The sequence below is a fragment of the Rhinatrema bivittatum genome, chromosome 5, assembly GCF_901001135.1.
Source record: "Rhinatrema bivittatum chromosome 5, aRhiBiv1.1, whole genome shotgun sequence".
Lineage (NCBI taxonomy): Eukaryota > Metazoa > Chordata > Amphibia > Gymnophiona > Rhinatrematidae > Rhinatrema > Rhinatrema bivittatum.
The window spans coordinates 72668921-72686465 of NC_042619.1; the positions used below are offsets into that span (position 1 = coordinate 72668921).

General features: G+C 42.2%; 1 protein-coding gene across 4 annotated transcripts in view; it reads right to left on the minus strand.

The window, feature by feature from the left end:
* Positions 1 to 17545, minus strand: part of CWF19L2 (CWF19 like cell cycle control factor 2) — a 664038-nt gene that overhangs the window by 319307 nt on the left and 327186 nt on the right. For all 4 annotated transcript variants that reach the window (XM_029602446.1, XM_029602444.1, XM_029602447.1 and 1 more), the window contains exon 12: positions 8307 to 8432. In XM_029602446.1, coding sequence (XP_029458306.1) covers positions 8307 to 8432 — 126 coding nt within the window. The remainder of the gene's footprint in view (positions 1 to 8306; positions 8433 to 17545) is intronic.

Here is a 17545-nt window from a genome sequence, read left to right on the forward strand (position 1 = left end):
CAAGATACATTCCAGCTTGCTTGAATATACAGGCAGGGGTGCAGGAAGAATGGTGTTTTGCTTAGAAAGAACCAAGGTCTGATGCATGGCCTGATCAATGCTTCAGGCTGGCTCTGTGCTGGCAGAGCAGTCTTTTGTTTGACACTGTTTACAATTTGAGGCATAATGATATAGATGGCACTTATTAGGTAACTATTTCTAAGATACATGATCAGAAAGCAAAGCACAGGTACAAAGGAGTGAGCTTTGAAAGGTCATAACTAACAAGGACAAGTAAACGATGCACCAGTATCAGCTCTTTAGATAGCGTGTTTATGTATCACTCTTACATGATTCTGTCTTTTGTGCTGATTGTTTTCCCTAATAAGGTAGAAGTTTCTCTAATTCCACACTTGTATCCTATAATTTTAATGGCATCCTCTATATAAGCATTCGACAGTAAACCACTGTTTTTGGTTATCAGATTATTTCTTTTTACTTTTGATAGCTTCTTGGAGGAGGTTGTAGGTTTATACATAAAATGATTTAATTTATTTAAAAAAGAGATGAAGAAAATTAAAGCAGCACTAGAAAAGATATATTTTTTTTCCAATGAAAGCAATTATTCAGATCATTCTTTTTTTGGCTTATATTCCAATTCTGGTAAAAAATTGTTTTTTTCCCTTTTGATGAGTCCTGTTTTTATGTGTGCTTTTTTGCTCTTCTTTGCTTTTCCTTTCTTCATCCAGCCTCTAACACTCACTCCAGAATTTTCCCTTATACTTCCATAATCCTCTCTCCAGCCTCTCCAGCTTTAAAACAAGGGGCAGCAAATAACTCCCTCCCAGCTCTGAACTGGCATCAGGGGCTGACATGGTGGCAAATGAGATTTTTTTCCATCCATATAATCTTTACCAAGTCCAATGCAAGCACCAGATAGAAACACATAAAAGGGCCTATTTACTAGGGTACATCAATGAATTAAATGCTGGATTTTTTGCTTTCCATGCCCTGAATATGCATTAACATGTGTTATTAGTAGTATCTACTTAAGAATTATAGATAATGCAATAAAATGGAGCTGAAAGCATAAAAAATATTAACCATGTGTGCGGCAAAGGGGAGTATCAGTTTAGCTGACGCCATTTTGAATATTGGAGCCCAGTGAGGAAGGCGCGACTGGGGATTGCTTTTACCTAAGAGATTCTACCACCTATTGCTTCAGGGAAGGGAGGCATCCTACTGGAGAAGGGGGTTGGACAGAGGAGGGAGGGGGAGGAGGAGGAAGGAAAATGTAGGGATGGAGGTGCTTTGCCAGGCAGGGAGAATATCTGTAGGGGGAGAGAAGTAGGGAAAGGACACTTGGGGCTACTTGGAGGGGGCCACTGTGGATTACCAGCCGCGGTAATAGCACAATACAGTATATAGTAAGGGCTTAATGCCCTTTACTAAATACTATGTTCATAGCAAGACACTAATGTGCTTTAGTAAATAGGTCCCAAAACACGAATACAGCATGAGCAGATGAAGAGAGGATTCTGGCTGACAAGTCCTGAAAGGCAGAATATAAATCAGAAATTGAATTAAATTAAAAACCTTTAAAAACACAGGATGTGCAGCCAGACTAAAAGATGGGGTTTTTTTTATAATTGAAATAGAGAGATACTAGTATGGAAGAACAATGAGATCTATAAATTAGGCCAAAAGAAGCAGCAATAGCCACAAGAAATAGGCACACTGAAATTTTCAGCAAGTTAAATAGCATGCTTTGTAACCAGGAAATATATTGCTCTGAAGTTTCTGTGTAGTAGTGGTTCTAAATTCTATATCAAACTTACAAAGACAGAAAAAGCATTCAATAAATATTTGTTTTAAACTTTTCCACATCTCTGGCTTTTGTCTTCTTTTCTACATATTAGTGCTGTCTCCTCCATCCCATTCTCTGGCCAATTAGCCTTTTGTCTCTCTTCAGATTCCTGTTTTCCATATGTCACTCTTACTGTTTCCTATTATCTCTAATCTCCATCTTCTCACCTACTATTCATCGCTCTCTCCACTTCTTTCTGCTTGCCCCTTGCCCTTTCACCTCCGCTCTTCATTCTCCCCAGCTCTATCCTACCTCCCGCTTTTTCCATTTATTCCTTCCTTCTTACCTTCTCATCTACTGCCGAATTTACTGACGGCATGCCTAGGACCTTGTATATTTTGCTAAACTTGAGGATTCCAAGTGATAGTAAGGAACACTTATTACAGAGCATACAAGAGACTGAAAAGAGGGAAAATCTTTAAGCAGGATTTATGGGAAGGGACTGCAGTTTACTCCTGCTCTTAGCATTTTACTGCTCATTCAGAATCAGGGTACAGATGAGGTGCCATGAGCTTTCCTGCCCCACTAACTGAGGATTCTTTCTTCTAATTTTATATCCCCCTCCTATCTGTGGACTATTGCTGGGAACTTACCCTCCCTGGCTGACTGTGTGGATCCCATGACGTGCTCCCCTCATTGAACAGGCTGGTCCATTATCTAGTGGTCAGCTTGGGGAACATGCAGGCCAGGCATGAAATAGAGATGGGGGATATAATACAGAAAAGGGCTGAGCAGTGTACTTTATTACCCCTCTAGCCTCCCCCCCCCCCCCCCCCCCCCCCCCCGCCTTCCACTGCCCTGGGCAGGAACCTGCCTTCCCATTTGTGTCAACAGCGCTGCTCTTAACTCATCCAGCCTAATAATCACAGTGATAGTCCTCGGCCAGAGGCTATCCAAAACCCTGCAATCATGGGACCTAAATACAGCCACTAGCTGTCTGAAAATCTGTGGGCAGTACTTGTCTCCTGCCAGCAGGGGCCCTCAGTGGGCCATGTTCCCTGATGCTTAGTCCTCCAAAGCCCTGTAGCTTGGAGAATCTGCTGGCGGCATGTTCCCTACAGTACCACAGTTTAAAAGCCTGCCACACAGTGAATACCTTACCTCAGTTTGGAGTCCTTCCATGTTCCTTGTTGTGGCCTCATTTACTGTGTTTAAGGCTTGTGCTTTGTTTGTGTTCCTACCCTGGTATAGGGTGGCCCATGGAAAAGTAGCCCGCCTCCAATACCAGTGCAATGTAGGCAGGCTACTTTTCCATTTGCCACCCTGTATTTGCCCAAGTTTAAGAACATAAGAACATGCCATACTGGGTCAGACCAAGGGTCCATCAAGCCCAGCATCCTGTTTCCAACAGTGGCCAATCCAGGCCATAAGAACCTGGCAAGTACCCAAAAACTAAGTCTATTCCATGCTAGTGTTACTAGTAATAGCAGTGGCTATTTTCTAAGTCAACTTAATTAATAGCAGGTAATGGACTTCTCCTCCAAGAACTTATCCAATCCTTTTTTAAACACAGCTACACTAACTGCACTAACCACATCCTCTGGCAACAAATTCCAGAGTTTAATTGTGCGTTAAGCAAAGAAGAACTTTCTCCAATTAGTTTTAAATGTGCCACATGCTAACTTCATGGAGTGCCCCCTAGTCTTTCTATTATCTGAAAGAGTAAATAACTGATTCACATTAACCTGTTCTAGACCTCTCATGATTTTAAACACCTCTATCATATCTCCCCTCAGCCTTCTCTTCTCCAACCTGAAAAGTCTTAACCTCTTTAGTCTTTCCTCATAGGGGAGCTGTTCCATTCACTTTATCATTTTTGTTGCCCTTCTCTGTACCTTCTCCATCGAAACTATATCTTTTTTGAGATGTAGCGACCAGAATTGTACACAGTATTCAAGGTGCGGTCTCACCATGGAGCAACACAGAGGCATTATGACATTTTCCGTTTTATTCACCATTCCCTTTCTAATAATTCCCAACATACTGTTTGCTTTTTTGACTGCCACAGCACACTCAACCGATGATTTCAATGTGTTATCCACTATGATGCCTAGATCTCTTTCTTGGGTGGTAGCTCCTAATATGGGATCTAACATTTTGTAACTATAGAATGGGTTATTTTTCCCTATATGCATCACTTTGCACTTATCCATATTAAATTTCATCTACCATTTGGATGTCCAATTTTCCAGTCTCAGAAGGTCTTCCAGCAATTTATCACAATCCGCTTGTGATTTAACTACTCGGAAAAATTTTGTATCATCTGCAAATTTGATTACCTCTCTCGTCTTATTTCTCACTTGTCGTATTTCTTTCCAGATCATTGATAAATATATTGAAAAGTAAGGGGTCCCAATACAGATCCCTGAGGCACTCCACTGCCCACTCCCTTCCACTGAAAAAAATGTCCATTTAATCTTACTCTCTGTTTCCTGTCTTTTAGCCAGTTTGTAATCCACAAAAGGACATCACTTCCTATCGCATGACTTTTTAGTTTTCTTAAAAACCTCTCATGAGGGACTTTGTCAAACGCCTTCTGAAAATCCAAATACACTACATCTACTGATTCACCTTTATCCATATGTTTATTAACCCCTTCAAAAAAATGAAGCAGATTTGTTAGGCAAGACTTCCCATGAGTAAATCCATGTTGACTGTGTTCCATTAAACCATGTCTTTCTATATGCTCTATGATTTTGATCTTTAGAATAGTTTCCACTATTTTTCCTGGCACTGAAGTCAGGCTTACTGGTCTATAGTTTCCAGGATCGCCCCTGGAGCCCTTTTTAAATATTGGGGTTACATCGGCAACTCTCCAGTCTTCAGGTACCATGACAGCCGGCTCCTTCCCAGCACTGTCTATAATCCTATCTAGGATCCTATCTTGTATCTTGTCTCTTCCTATCTAGTATCCTATCTAGTTTCTTGTCTCTTCCTGTTCTTGTCTTCTATTTTGTTGTTGTTTAGTCTTATATTGGCCTTATGTTTTGGCCTTCTGGTTCTATTTGGTTTTGTCTTGTTTGTTCTTGTAGTCTATCAAGGCCCTAGTTTGGGGCCTTCTGGCTTTGGTTCATATATCCTGCCAATGTGTCTGTTTGCCCTGTGTCTTTTGGTCATTCCCTGACCTGTGTTTATTTTGTGGGCACTCTTCTTTACTTTGTTTTTTCTGTACTCCAGACCTACTCTTGTTGGTGTCCCGCTACCTACCCTTCAAGTGACCTCTGTTTCAGTCACCAGAAATTGAGGGCTCAACTGCTTCAGATAACAGCACCGGTGTCCAGCCGCTCCAGCTACAAGGGCTATACCCATCAACAATTCCTCCTGTGACAATATCACTGTTGCAGGACAACTAGGACGCTTTACACTCGGGGGCTATAAATTCTACCTCTGCAGAATCCCTAGTCTCACCCAGCCTGGGCAGCAAAGACCTGACCTGGAAATAGACTCCAGGTCCTCCACTGAGTCCCTGGCCTATCCCTAAGAAGCATCTTTTTAAATGTGTTAATTTCAAAAGAGCAATCTTCTAAAGCCTGAGAATGAGAACTTTTCAAAAATTAGCTATCACAATATTCCACATGGTTTTATTCCTCAATATTAAATAGATTTGATTGATATGGATAAGAAAAAAGATCAAGTATAGATCTCATGATTGTACTTACAGAATAGATTGGGTTTCTTTTACTCATGTAATCTTTTCACTGTCAAGTTAATTGCAACCTCCTTGGCCAAAAGATTTTTATGCTATTCAGCAATAAATTGTTAAAATCACAACATGTTCAACCTTTCTTTAGCACAAGGATTTTACACTGATATAAATTTGTGTGGCAAACTGGTCACATTTACGCATAAGTCAACTACAATGGAAGAAAAAATGCAGAACTAGAGCATTTTTCAGTAATGATGTTCTAATTCCAGAAGGGGGTTACAGGTAACATAATACTGGAGAGGAAAGAGGTATCATACTCATTTTGCCTAGTTTCAGAAAAAATAAAATGTGGCAGGACATCTAATTGTATAAATGTTAGGACCGATACCCCAAAAAAGCTGAGCTCTTAAATTTAGGTTTCTAAATTAGGGGCCTATATTAAGCACCTATTTTCAGTTGAATTTAGGTGCCTAAGTGTTCAGCTGAAAATTCACAAGTCTATAAGTTAGGCTCCTAAATTTTGGCCTGCTATTTAATTGCCTAGATTTAGGTTCCTAAATTAGGTACCTAGTTCTGAAAATCAGTGCTAAGCTCCTAACTTTGTTTCCCTACCCTAACTCCACCTCCCATAGCCACCCAGTTTTTTAGACTCTAAATATAGGTGCTTAATGAAACTAGGAGCCTAAATGTAGGCATTCAGCCCTAGGAAATTTTCAAAAGGGCCAAATTAGGAGCCTAATTCCAAAAGTTAGGAGCCTAAATGCTTTGAAAATTGGCCCTGTTATTTACACTACAGGGCAAAGTCGTGGGTAACGGATTGTAACAAGGATGCCTATTTCCCACATTCTCTTTTAATATGTAAAATCAGATTCTCAAATATAAATTAGCCAAGCAGTACTTGTATTTTTTGAAACTATACAAAATGCAGATTTTCAGAAATAGGTAAACAATTTTCCTTCCCAAAGTTCTCTTATAGAAGCACAGTTTGATTGAAAAGGGTACAGTCCACTAATGAGGCTCTAGTTTAAATTTTGCAGGGGCAAGAACCGTCATCAATTCCTGAAATCCTCACTTTTTTTCTAGTTTCAGTAAATATAACTAATTGTAGGATGCCTTACTATGCAAAGTCCAGTTTTACAGAGAGGAATTGCATCTACAGCTATTTCTAACCAGTTTCAAAACTGCTGCTGACAGTTTGGAACCTGCCTTCTCTTTTCCCTGTAAAATTCAAAAGGGAACAAAGAAATATTTTGCCATGAATTATGTTCCAGCATTTCAGAACTCCTTGCAAAGTTGTCTTGGCCTTGAGCTGGAAAAGCATCTTAAACTACACTACCTTCACGAAATGGCCCAAGAAATACCTTCTTAAAGGAATAATTTTCGACATGTGTTCGGATGGGATGAATCAAGTCAAGCAACCGCCCATTGGTACCAGGATTTTCTCCTCTCCTTTCCTCCTTCAAATTCCTTCACTCTCACCCCCTCTCCTCCTTTCAGGCTTCTTCCTCTTCTTCTTCTCCCTTTTCCACCCTTCATGCTCCTCTCTTCTCCTCTCCCTCTCCCCATCTACTCTTTTCGTCTACACTCTCCTCTTATCCCCTTCAGGTTCTTCTCCCAAACACATTCTTTGTTCCCTTGTCTCTGCCCCAATTAAGTTCCTTTCCTCCCAATCTCCCCTTCAGGTTTCTTTCCCCTTTCCGTCTTTAAAGTTTCTATCCCTTCTTGTTCTCTTCCCCACCTTATCTTTCAGTGTTTTGATCTGCCAGGCTATAACTGCCTTTCTTCTACCTCATGCACTTCTTTTCCAAAAAGAAAACATGGGGAAGGAAAAGCTGCTGGGACTAGGGGTGCATATTCACTGTGTCCCCCCACTGCTGTGGAGGAATGGGGGAGGGGACTAGGATTAGGGTTAGGGAAAGGAAGAAAAAGCAGGATCTCTGCAGTCAGTGATGTTGTGGATCCATCTGGCTACAGCCCTTCTTCTTCTGCCCAGCTGATCTGGAGTGAGAAAAGTGCTAGTCCTTACAAACCCAGTCTGAGCCCTTACTACTGCACCAGCCTATTGGGAAATGTGTCAGTGCAGTAGTCCAATTTTAACTCTAGTTCACAGGGATATGGGTTTAAAAAATAAATCTATGCATGGAAACAAAAGGCTTCCATTCTTAAAACTGTTGTTTAGTTCAGTTTTGGAAAGCATAGCTTGTGGAAAGGTATTTTATTATGTGAAGGCTGTTTCAACTAGCAAAACCAGCACTGGGTCAAAGATAGCAATGAATCAATCTCTAGGATTAATACAGTTCCAAACTCTGTTGAAATAAAAAGAATTTTTGAAAAAAAAATGCCTGAATAATAAGGTATGGCAGCACCACCACCAATATAAATTAAATAAATAACTATCTGGAAACAGAATCTGCACAATGAACCATCTTTCCACAACTCCTGGAAAAATAGTCTATAAAACATTATTAGCCAGCTAGATTAAAGAAACTATTGCTACCCTGAGAATGAGTCATAAAAAATGAATCTACTTTTTAGAATCTGCCAGTTTCTTGCGATCTGAACTGGCCATTTTTGGAGACAGGATGCTGGGCTCAGTGGAACTTGGTCTGAGACTCTGCATGGTATTTTTTATGTTCTTATGTAGCTAAGTGTTCTGAAGCTGAACAAAATGAAAGTTTTAAGGATGGATAATAACCTGCACTGTAAACACACTGTCATCTTAGCGCATGCTCCTATATCTTTGCTACTATCAATGCTAAAGTGCTGGAATGAGTATATCATTCTACAGAGTAAAAAATGTTAGACAAAAGATACCATCTGTCTTTTTCTTCTTCCTCCTTTCGGCTCCAGTGGCTCTGTCATTGCATTCACAGGCCATACTCTTCCAGATTGATCAGTCCTGACAAGGAGCACTTCATGGTCTTCTTGCAAGCTTTGAGGCTATATAAAAGTAATTACAGAAAAGTAAAAAAAAAAAGTAATGGAAAGCAAAGGAAAAAACTGTGAAATTATTTTTACACTACAGAGCCAATATCAAACACTGCAAAATATGTAGCTCAAAAACACAAGCTACCAATTTACGCTTCAAATAACAAGCTGTGTATATTTGTTTATATAAGTACAACATTCAAAAAATTGTTTGGACCACTCTAAAAATTACTTCCAAGCTATTCCTAGGAAAAGCGAAGATATATATCTATGAGAATTGTAGTTTGCACTAATTTCACACCAGGGACTGAAAGCAGAGATTAGAAATACATACAATATAAATGAAACACAAATTGCCTAGTGGAGGAACATTATTATCGAACCTTAATGATAAACTAGGGTGAAATACAGATTTTCCTACATTAGTGCATAAAATCAGTGGAAGATACAGGTTGAGATCTTTGACTACTGCCTCTGAACATTTCCCATTGTAAACATATCTTTTCTGGAATTATAAACCACTGTTAGCTTTATCACCTAAGAAATAATGATTTCTGGTGGCTGTGCTCAGAAAGGAAACAGTCCGTTTATTTATTTAAAATACTTCTATGCCACCTAATAACCAAGGCTCTAGGTAGCTTTCAAAGAAAAAGAAGAAAAAGAAAAAGACATACATAATAAAATAAAAATAATAAATAATAAATTTAAAAAAATATTTAAAAAAAAGACAGCATGAACAAAACATCACTGGTCTCAGCAACAACTCCTGCAAAATTAAGAAGCATCACTAAATGCTAATAATAAAAAAAATATATCCAGTAACTTCCGGAAAGATATTATACATGTTGTCAGTCACAGTTTTTCCAGCAAAGTTCCATACATCAGGAGCAGCCACTGGAACATACCCAAAAAGATGAACATATCACAATGAAGGCACTTCTAAAAGTCCCCTTAAAGATGATCTCAGGGCCCTCAATGGATTATGAATGTGCAACATAGAATTCACCCATGGGAGGGCAACCTCAGAGAAAGGCAACCTAAATGGCATGAGGTCTGCAAAAAAAGTCATCTGGAATTAGATTTACAGACCTAAATACAGCATGTATACCTAGAGGAAAGAGAAACAGGGAGAGATTGATAAGAACATTTAAATACCTGAAAGATATTAAAGCAGAAGAAGAAAACCTTCTTCAGTGTAAAGGAAATTATAACCATATGATGTTGTAGAATTGGGGGTCATAATACAAAGTTTCAAAGGGATAGCACTGCTATTTGGAAGACAAAATTTCAATTCCCAGGGTAGGTCTTCTCTTCCCTGTATTGGCTAAGGATGATACAAAGGCAGCATTCACAGCCACTGGGAGACAGGGAATGCTACTCATCACTCAACAGCAACATCAAGGACTTCTGGTTATGCAGGTCTATTGAGAAGATATACAAAAGAGCAGCTCAGTGAGGACCTATGCATTTTTCATCTACAAATCTTTTTCTACTGGAAACATGCCAGTTAGCTTAGCTGTACTGTAAATATCTGAACAAGGAGTCTTATTTTGGCTGTGCACTGTGGCATGACAACTCAAATTCAGAAAACTCCAAGAGAAAAGTCTAAGTGTACAGAGTCTAAGATAGCGACCGTGGCAGAGGAATCTCTGTTGGAGCTTAAAGATGATCTAATAAAGAACATCTCTAGAAATGTTTTGCCAGCATTAGCAGACCAGCTGAGCAAATTACAGCCATCTTTGGATAAGATAAGGGAAAAGATGCAAAAGCATTCTGAAAAGATCACAGACTTAAATCATCAAGTTGCATCGCAGGAGATAACCTCAGACCAACTTAACATTCAAATTGCTGACCTGAAGAACATGGCTTTGCCTGATTGTGTGGAAGAACAAGAAAACTGGGCTTGGCAAAATAATATTCATATCATAGGCCTGTCGGAAACAGTGAAGGATCAAGAGTTGTGTCATCTTGTCCAAATTTGGCTGCCTGAGGCATTAGGCCTGTCACTTGTGACGGAACCAATAATGGTGTAGCGGGTCCATCGGCTCAGAGAGGGAGATTTGAGGCCCAGGCCGGTGATAGCCCACATATTAAATCATGCAAAGTAAAATTCATGTAGGCTTATAAGAAATAAAATAATACCCTGGAGCACGAAGGGAAGAAAATCCTGCTCTTTAGCGATTTTTTAATAAGGTTTCACAAGTGCTTAGGCTGCTGTCCCCGATCTATACAGTGTTATTTTGCAAGGGAGTGAAGTTTTCTCTATAGTATCCAGCCAAGACAAGTGTGTTTGCTGGAGGCAAAGTTGTCATGCTGCAAACTAAGAAACTAATATAGTGTTATCTGGATTTATTCTAAGTATTTTCAGGTTATTTTTTTAGTATCTTTATTGAAATTCTTTGATAGCCTATTTTTTTCATTGATGCCTTAGCATTCTATGAAAATAATCATAAGCACTTTTTTCTTTATTTTTTGGATGATTGATAATTATATTGACTATTGTGATGAGGCCTATTATTTTTGATCACTTCTTATGCAGCTTTCAGCGGAGCCTTGCTGACCTAATCTGCAGATGGCCAGCCAATGGCAATTCTAAATGATGATGCATTCTTACTTGGGAAGTATATTGTTCTTTATTTCTTCATGTTTCTGTAGAACTTTGGATAATTTTTGAATACTATTTTTTTTCTATATATTGGGATAAAAAACTGTACACTGTGCAAGTTTGTTATTTTGGAGACGATTTTATTTCCAAAACATTAACATGCAGAGCTGATCTTGCAATTGCCAGGTTGAAGTAAGCTGCATGTGTAAGAGCCCCTCTCATTTCTGATGTAGGTTAATTCCCTTGTGTTGAGGAACTGGGGTGAATATGACTATAAGAACATAAGAATTACCATACTGGGTCAGACCAAGGGTCCATCAAGCCCAGCATCCTGTTTCCAACAGTGGCCAATCCAAGTCATAAGTACCTGGCAAGTACCAAACATTAAATAAGTCTCAAGCTACTATTGCTTAATAATTATAGCAGTTTATGGATTTTTCCTCTAGGAACTTATTCAAACCTTTTTTAAACCCAGCTACACTAACTGCTGTAACCACATCCTCTGGCAATGAATTCCAGAGAATTTTCTTTGATGTGTTTTAAATGAGCTATTTGCCAACTTCATGGAGTTCCCCCTAGTCCTTCTATTATCTGAGAGAGTAAATAACCGATTTACATTAACTTGTTCACATTCTTTCATGATTTTGTACATTTCTATCATATCCCCCCTTCAGTCGTCTCTTCTCCAAACTGAACAGCCCTAATTTCCTTAGCCTTACCTCACAGGGCAGCCGTTCCATGCCACTTATCATTTTGGTCGCCCTGTTTGTGGAGATTTTTTCTAAACTTGTAATTAAGTATGATTCACCTTATTGATAGCAAATTGAGTTATTTTTTAAACTCTACAATGGGTTGCTGAGAATGGAATGTTTCTTTTTACGCTTGTTTTCAGTTTCACGGTACTGCTTAATTACTATATTTTTTTTTTTACACAGAGGTCATCACTTTTTTTTTTTTTAGGATATGGTGCTTTTGTCATAACCCTTAGCTGTATTTATGGAGAAGGCCCTGACTATTATTTTCTTATGTGGTTGCTTCCAGTAGAAGTTTTCAATAGTACTGGGCCCTCTAGGATACATGTTTGGACTAAGAAGACAGAAGAGATGAAGATGTGGTTCCTATTTTCTATATATGTCTCATGTTTGTTTGTATTAGATGGATGGTGGCTGTACAAGTGTACAGTGGCTGCATGTCTTGTGGTTTTGTGCAGTATGTGCATTGTGTATATATGTCTCGTGTGGTTGAAGTGCAAGCACTGAAGGGGTGCATGAATGTTGTTGCTGGAGCCTGTACTGGTCCAAATATGCCTCTGTGGGTCCTGCTCGAGGATGTCTGAGCTGGGGGGGGGGGGCATCTGAGTCTTTACATTTTTTTTAAATCTAAGGTTGAAAACATATTTTTGTTTTGATAATGGCTGAAATGAAAATGCTCTCTCTCAATGTACATGGTATACATTCCCCTACCAAAAGGAAGAAGCAATGTTTAAAAAATGTAAGGCTCACGTTGTCTTTTTCCAAGAGACGCACTTTACTGATGCAGCACATCAGAAGCTGAAGAGTGATTGGATAGAACAATGTTATTACTCTTCCTACTCAAAAGACAAGATGTTCTGTCTTGGCTATGTTAAGATATCAGACAAGCTGTCTGATGTTTGGGACTGGATTCTTGGTAAAATTTCTGGTGTAGAAAAGGTAAATATGGGAGTCATCAGCATAAAAGCGGTAATGAAAGCTATGGGAGGAGATCAGAAGATAGATAGAAAAGAAAAGATGGCCTCTTGAGGCACACTGACCGACAGTGGAATAGCAGTGTACAAAGAAGCAGCAGAGAATGCAATAAAAATATGATGGGAGAGATAAGAAGGAAATCTGGATAGAGCAGAATCCTAAAACCAATGGAGTACAGTGTTTTCAAGGAGCAGATGATGATCTATGCTGACAAAATCAGCAGACAGCTCGAGAAAGATAAGGTCTGAGTAAATGTTCTTGGCTTTGGCCATGACGGGGTCATTGGAGACTTTGGCAAGAGCAATTTCTGTGGCGGGCACAGGGTGAAAGCCAGACTGGAGCGGATCCAGAAGACATTGAGCTCGCCATATTCTATTATTGTTATGAATAATGTGCAGAATGTACAATGCTCAGCTTACAATGCTTTCACTTTTTATGGTAAAGCAAAAAACTGAGGAGCTTTTAAAGGCTTCCGGCAAATAAGATTCCTAGAGAACAGTAAATCTTCATAAATTATGTGCTCCACTCAGACACATTTGGCATCTTTTATCGTAGTAATGTAATGTACAAAGATCTTGCCCTCCTCCAGTACGAAGACTAAAAAACAACTTCTTTTCAAACAATTTTAAACTACCAAAATAAGCCACATAAACAACCTCAGCCTGTACTTTTGTTGCATGCAACAATATGCAAGGGCTCTGTCTGCTTCCAACTACCATTAATGCAAAACTACATAAGGATGACAACATTCTGGTTTAAAGACAAATGCACAAAAACTACTGATTCCTGGTTGTGCCTGAACCATACTCCATAGCTTAGCGCCCCCCACCCCTTTTATATCATAATCACCTCAAGAACAATTTTCTGTGACAACACCTCACCATTGTATAAACTATAGAATGAGAATTATTTTTGTTTACAAAAATAATTTTAAAAAAAGAGGTTTTGTTAAAGCAAAAGTCAAACAGGGATTTGAACCAGGGTCAGTTCCAGGGCTCAGGACAAGGGTCCTAACCCTCAGACCAGCTGAGCACCTGAAGCAAGGAGAAGCAACAGAGTCTTCTTCAGGTAGCCCCCAATGCCATACCTCTAGGTATTAGGGATTGACTGGGGTTCAGTCGAAAAGGGATTGCAGAGGAAAGGAATTTGTTCTCAACAATCTAAATACAGACTCTCCCTTGTGGTGGGGAAGAGGCAACCAATGTCAGCCATTATACAAGCCAAAGCCTTCACAAAGCCAACAGGGCACACCAGAAGCCAAGAAACCAGACAGTAAAGAGAGGACTTCAAAGGACTACATTTCCCAGGTTCCCCAATAAGAACCTGCTGGAGGTGAAGTCCATGGAAGTAGGATAGGTAAAGTCTCCAAACTCAGCAAGCATTCATAAGATAAATGAGCAATGGTCTGAAATGCAAGAAAGGGATGAAGCAGGAGGATTGCTGGAGCCTCAGGTTTTAGAGAAAATGGAAACAGAGACAGCCAGGCTACCAGAAGACATGGAAACACAGCAAGGCTGCCAGATGACAGTAGAAATATAGATAGAGTGAAAATACTGCAGCAATTGCTAATCCCCTGCTTGTTTAATGGGGGAAGAGATGAGAGAGGAAGCACTGCTATTACAAACATTTCCTTATTGAACATTGTTGTAGCAAGGAAGCAAAGCACTGCAACAACTGCTAAACCTTTGCTTGTATTACTGGAGGAGTAGAGATGAGAGAAAGCACTGGTGTTCTAAGCGATTGCCTATAGGACTCTCATTACTGAGAATGAGAATTGCAGTTATGGTACTTGTTTAGGGAATAGAAGGGAGATTTGATCTAGGCACTCGTTTATCAAACTGCATTGTAGAGAAGCTCTGGAGTTGAAGCAGCAGCTTTTTCCATTTGTGAAGTAAAGACTGAGTTTAGCTATTTGTATAGCTGCATATTGAGATGTGCAACGAAGACAGGGTACGAAGAACATGCTACTGTGGCTTAGCCACAGGGCTCAAGGGAGGAAAACATACTGCTGTGGCCAGTCATGTCTGCTGAGATGGAAGACTGAAGAAATAGTGCCGACACCCTGCGCAGGGACCCTGCCAAATTCATCAGAGGAAGGCAAGCTAGCATTGCTGTCATGGCCTGCTGGAGGAGGACATGCCACCAAAGCCCCCACTGAATGACCAGAGAAAGTCATGCTGGGGTGGTTCAGGCCATGCAGGAAGCCAGAAGTGTGATTAGTGGAGATGAAGGAAGACTTTGGGCCAGAAAGGCTGGGGAACGTAAAGAGAGAAAAAGGCTAGGAAAAGATAGAGAGAAGTAGGAGGTGAGAAGAGTGGGAAGATGGGAGACGGAAGGAAGAGGAACAAGGCTGAAAGAGGGAAATAAAGGAAAAAAAAAACCCCTCTCCAAAACATCGCCTCCAAAAAAAGCAAAATAAACTGAATATAAAAAATGGATAAAAAAATATTAAAAGGCTTGAGAAAAATATTGTTAATTATGCAAAAAATATTTTCTACACCTCCTAAATTATATGAGTGGGCTCGCACCCCGTGTACAGAGTCCACAAATAGTGTGCTGCACGTGGAAGCCCAGCCTAATCCAAACCATGGCATAGCTTCCCTTCCTTCCGCCACCCGGTGTGACGGTGGTGTGGCCAGGCAGGGGGAGGGTTAGGAGGAGCAATCACATGATGATAACTTCACGGCCCCCTTTAAAGGGCTGTGACCGAGGTTCATCTGGCCTCTTCCTTTCCCAGCCAGAGTTATGAGACGACGCTCAGCATGGAAATAAGGGGCGGCCACGTGACACAGCACAGTGGATTTGGGGAGCAGCAGCTTGTTGCTGCTGCCGCAGGAAGAGAGCCAGCGTTGGTTTTGCACGCTCCTACTTGTCATCTCCCTCTGCCATGCTGCCTGCGGCTGTCCATGGCATAGGTGGCGCACACAACCCCCCCCCCCCCCCCCCCAGGGCAGGTTGGTGTTATTCCGATGGGGACCGGATGAGCATCAAGGGGCCTGGGGTGCTCGCTGGAGACAGCATGGATCAGGCCTTCAGAGTGTCCTCGCTGTTGCGGTGGAGGCGCGCCTTCGTGGCTCGCCCTCCGAGCAGGGGGCCTGCGGCATGCAGGTGCGGGGAAGGCTACGGTGGGCTTCATGCCCCAGGCTTGGAGGCAATATGTTCTGCTTGGGGGCCGAGGCCAAGCCTGCTGCTCCCCGATGAGTCTTGCCTGCTCTCTCTCTTCATTTCCACCTCTCCTCCATGTGGTTAGTGTCTTCCCGTGGCTGTCCACAACCTGGACAGCCCACACCCCCAGGGCAGTTTGGCATTGTCAGGGGGACTGGATGGGCTTCCAAGGGCATGGGGTTCTCACCAGAGGAGGCCCTCGGAGTTGCGCTCACCGTTGTGGTGCAGGCACGCCTTCGTGCTCACCTCTCCGAGCTGAGGGCCTGCGGTGTGTGCGTGCGGTTCAGGCCACATTGGGTGTTGTGCTCAGCACAGGCTTGTTCTACCGGGGGCCCAAGACCAAGCCAGAGGAGCCGGCTGCCCCCCCACCCACCAGAAGGAGGGCCATTTTTCAGTCACTTCTTGAGGTGCTCCAGCCCTCCTGGGAGATGGCCATGGATGGTTGAGTGTGTCCAGGACCTTCCTTGGGTTGGAGAGCTTAGTGGATGCAGGTCGCCCCCTCCTCCTCACCCAGTAAGAGATCAGTTTGGATTTGTTGTAGTGAATCAGAGTTGCAACACTGGCAGTATGGGGGGAGGGAGGGCCCTGTGCCAGCTGAAGGTCCACACCACATGGCTCACATGGTCCTGCTGTCAGCTGTGGTCTCCCATGGGTTTTTGGCTGATTGTGTCTGAGGGGATAGAGGGAAGAAGACACTTGCCACAGCCCTAGATCCTCACGCAATAGGGGGCCTTTGGCGGCTTTCAGTTTAGGGCTGCTGCGGGACTCTCCTAATCTCTGGAATTGGAATGCCGGCATGGTTGGAGAGAGGTGAGGGTTCCCCCCTTACACTGATTGCGCTCTGGGTCTCTAGCCAGGGTGTTTGAGGATGGTGCCAGCTCGGAGCTGGGCCATCCCTGGTGCAGCCGTTGGTGGTGGGACGTTATTGCCGCAGTGCAAGGCATCGGAGGCTGAGTAGGAGCCAACCTTAAGCTCGGTCGCCGACGGGAGAAGTGGGCGGTTGATGGTTCTGTGTGTGGCCAAGCTCGGGGGTGCGACATGGACGACATGAGCACACCCAGAGTCGAGGTTTCAACTGTTGAAGAGTTTCTTGTCATGCTCTCAGCTAGACAGACTGGGGTGGGGTGGGGGGACTGTTCAGCTCCAGGTGAACCAACTCTGGTTTGCCGAGCTGGATCAAGGGTCAGGTATCACCCAGGTGGCTGCGGGGTGGGAGAGTCCCACGGCCAGTCACCTTCCCCTCGATCTAGATTGGAAGAGGCAGGCAGTGGCCAGGGAGGCCAGAGAACTGGGGTTCAAGCAATGCTGGACACTTGTTCCCACCCTTCACAGATTGGGGCAGTAGCAATGGGCCCAGCAATGGGCCCTCAACCAGGGAAGCCAGGGTTCAATTCCCACTCGGGATTGCAAAAGGCAAATTACCCCCTCGCTGGCAAACAGAGGATTCTTGTTCCTTTTCACTGGAGACCCCCTGGGGCTCATTTTGTGGCAGGGAGGGAGGTATAGGGGAAGAGAACATGTAGAGGATCTTTTTCAATGGTGGGGTTTCATAATGGGGCCAGAAGGCCTCCTTGGGGGGAGGGGGCAGAGGAAATGCATCCTCACTGTTCAGGGTGACTTCCCAGATT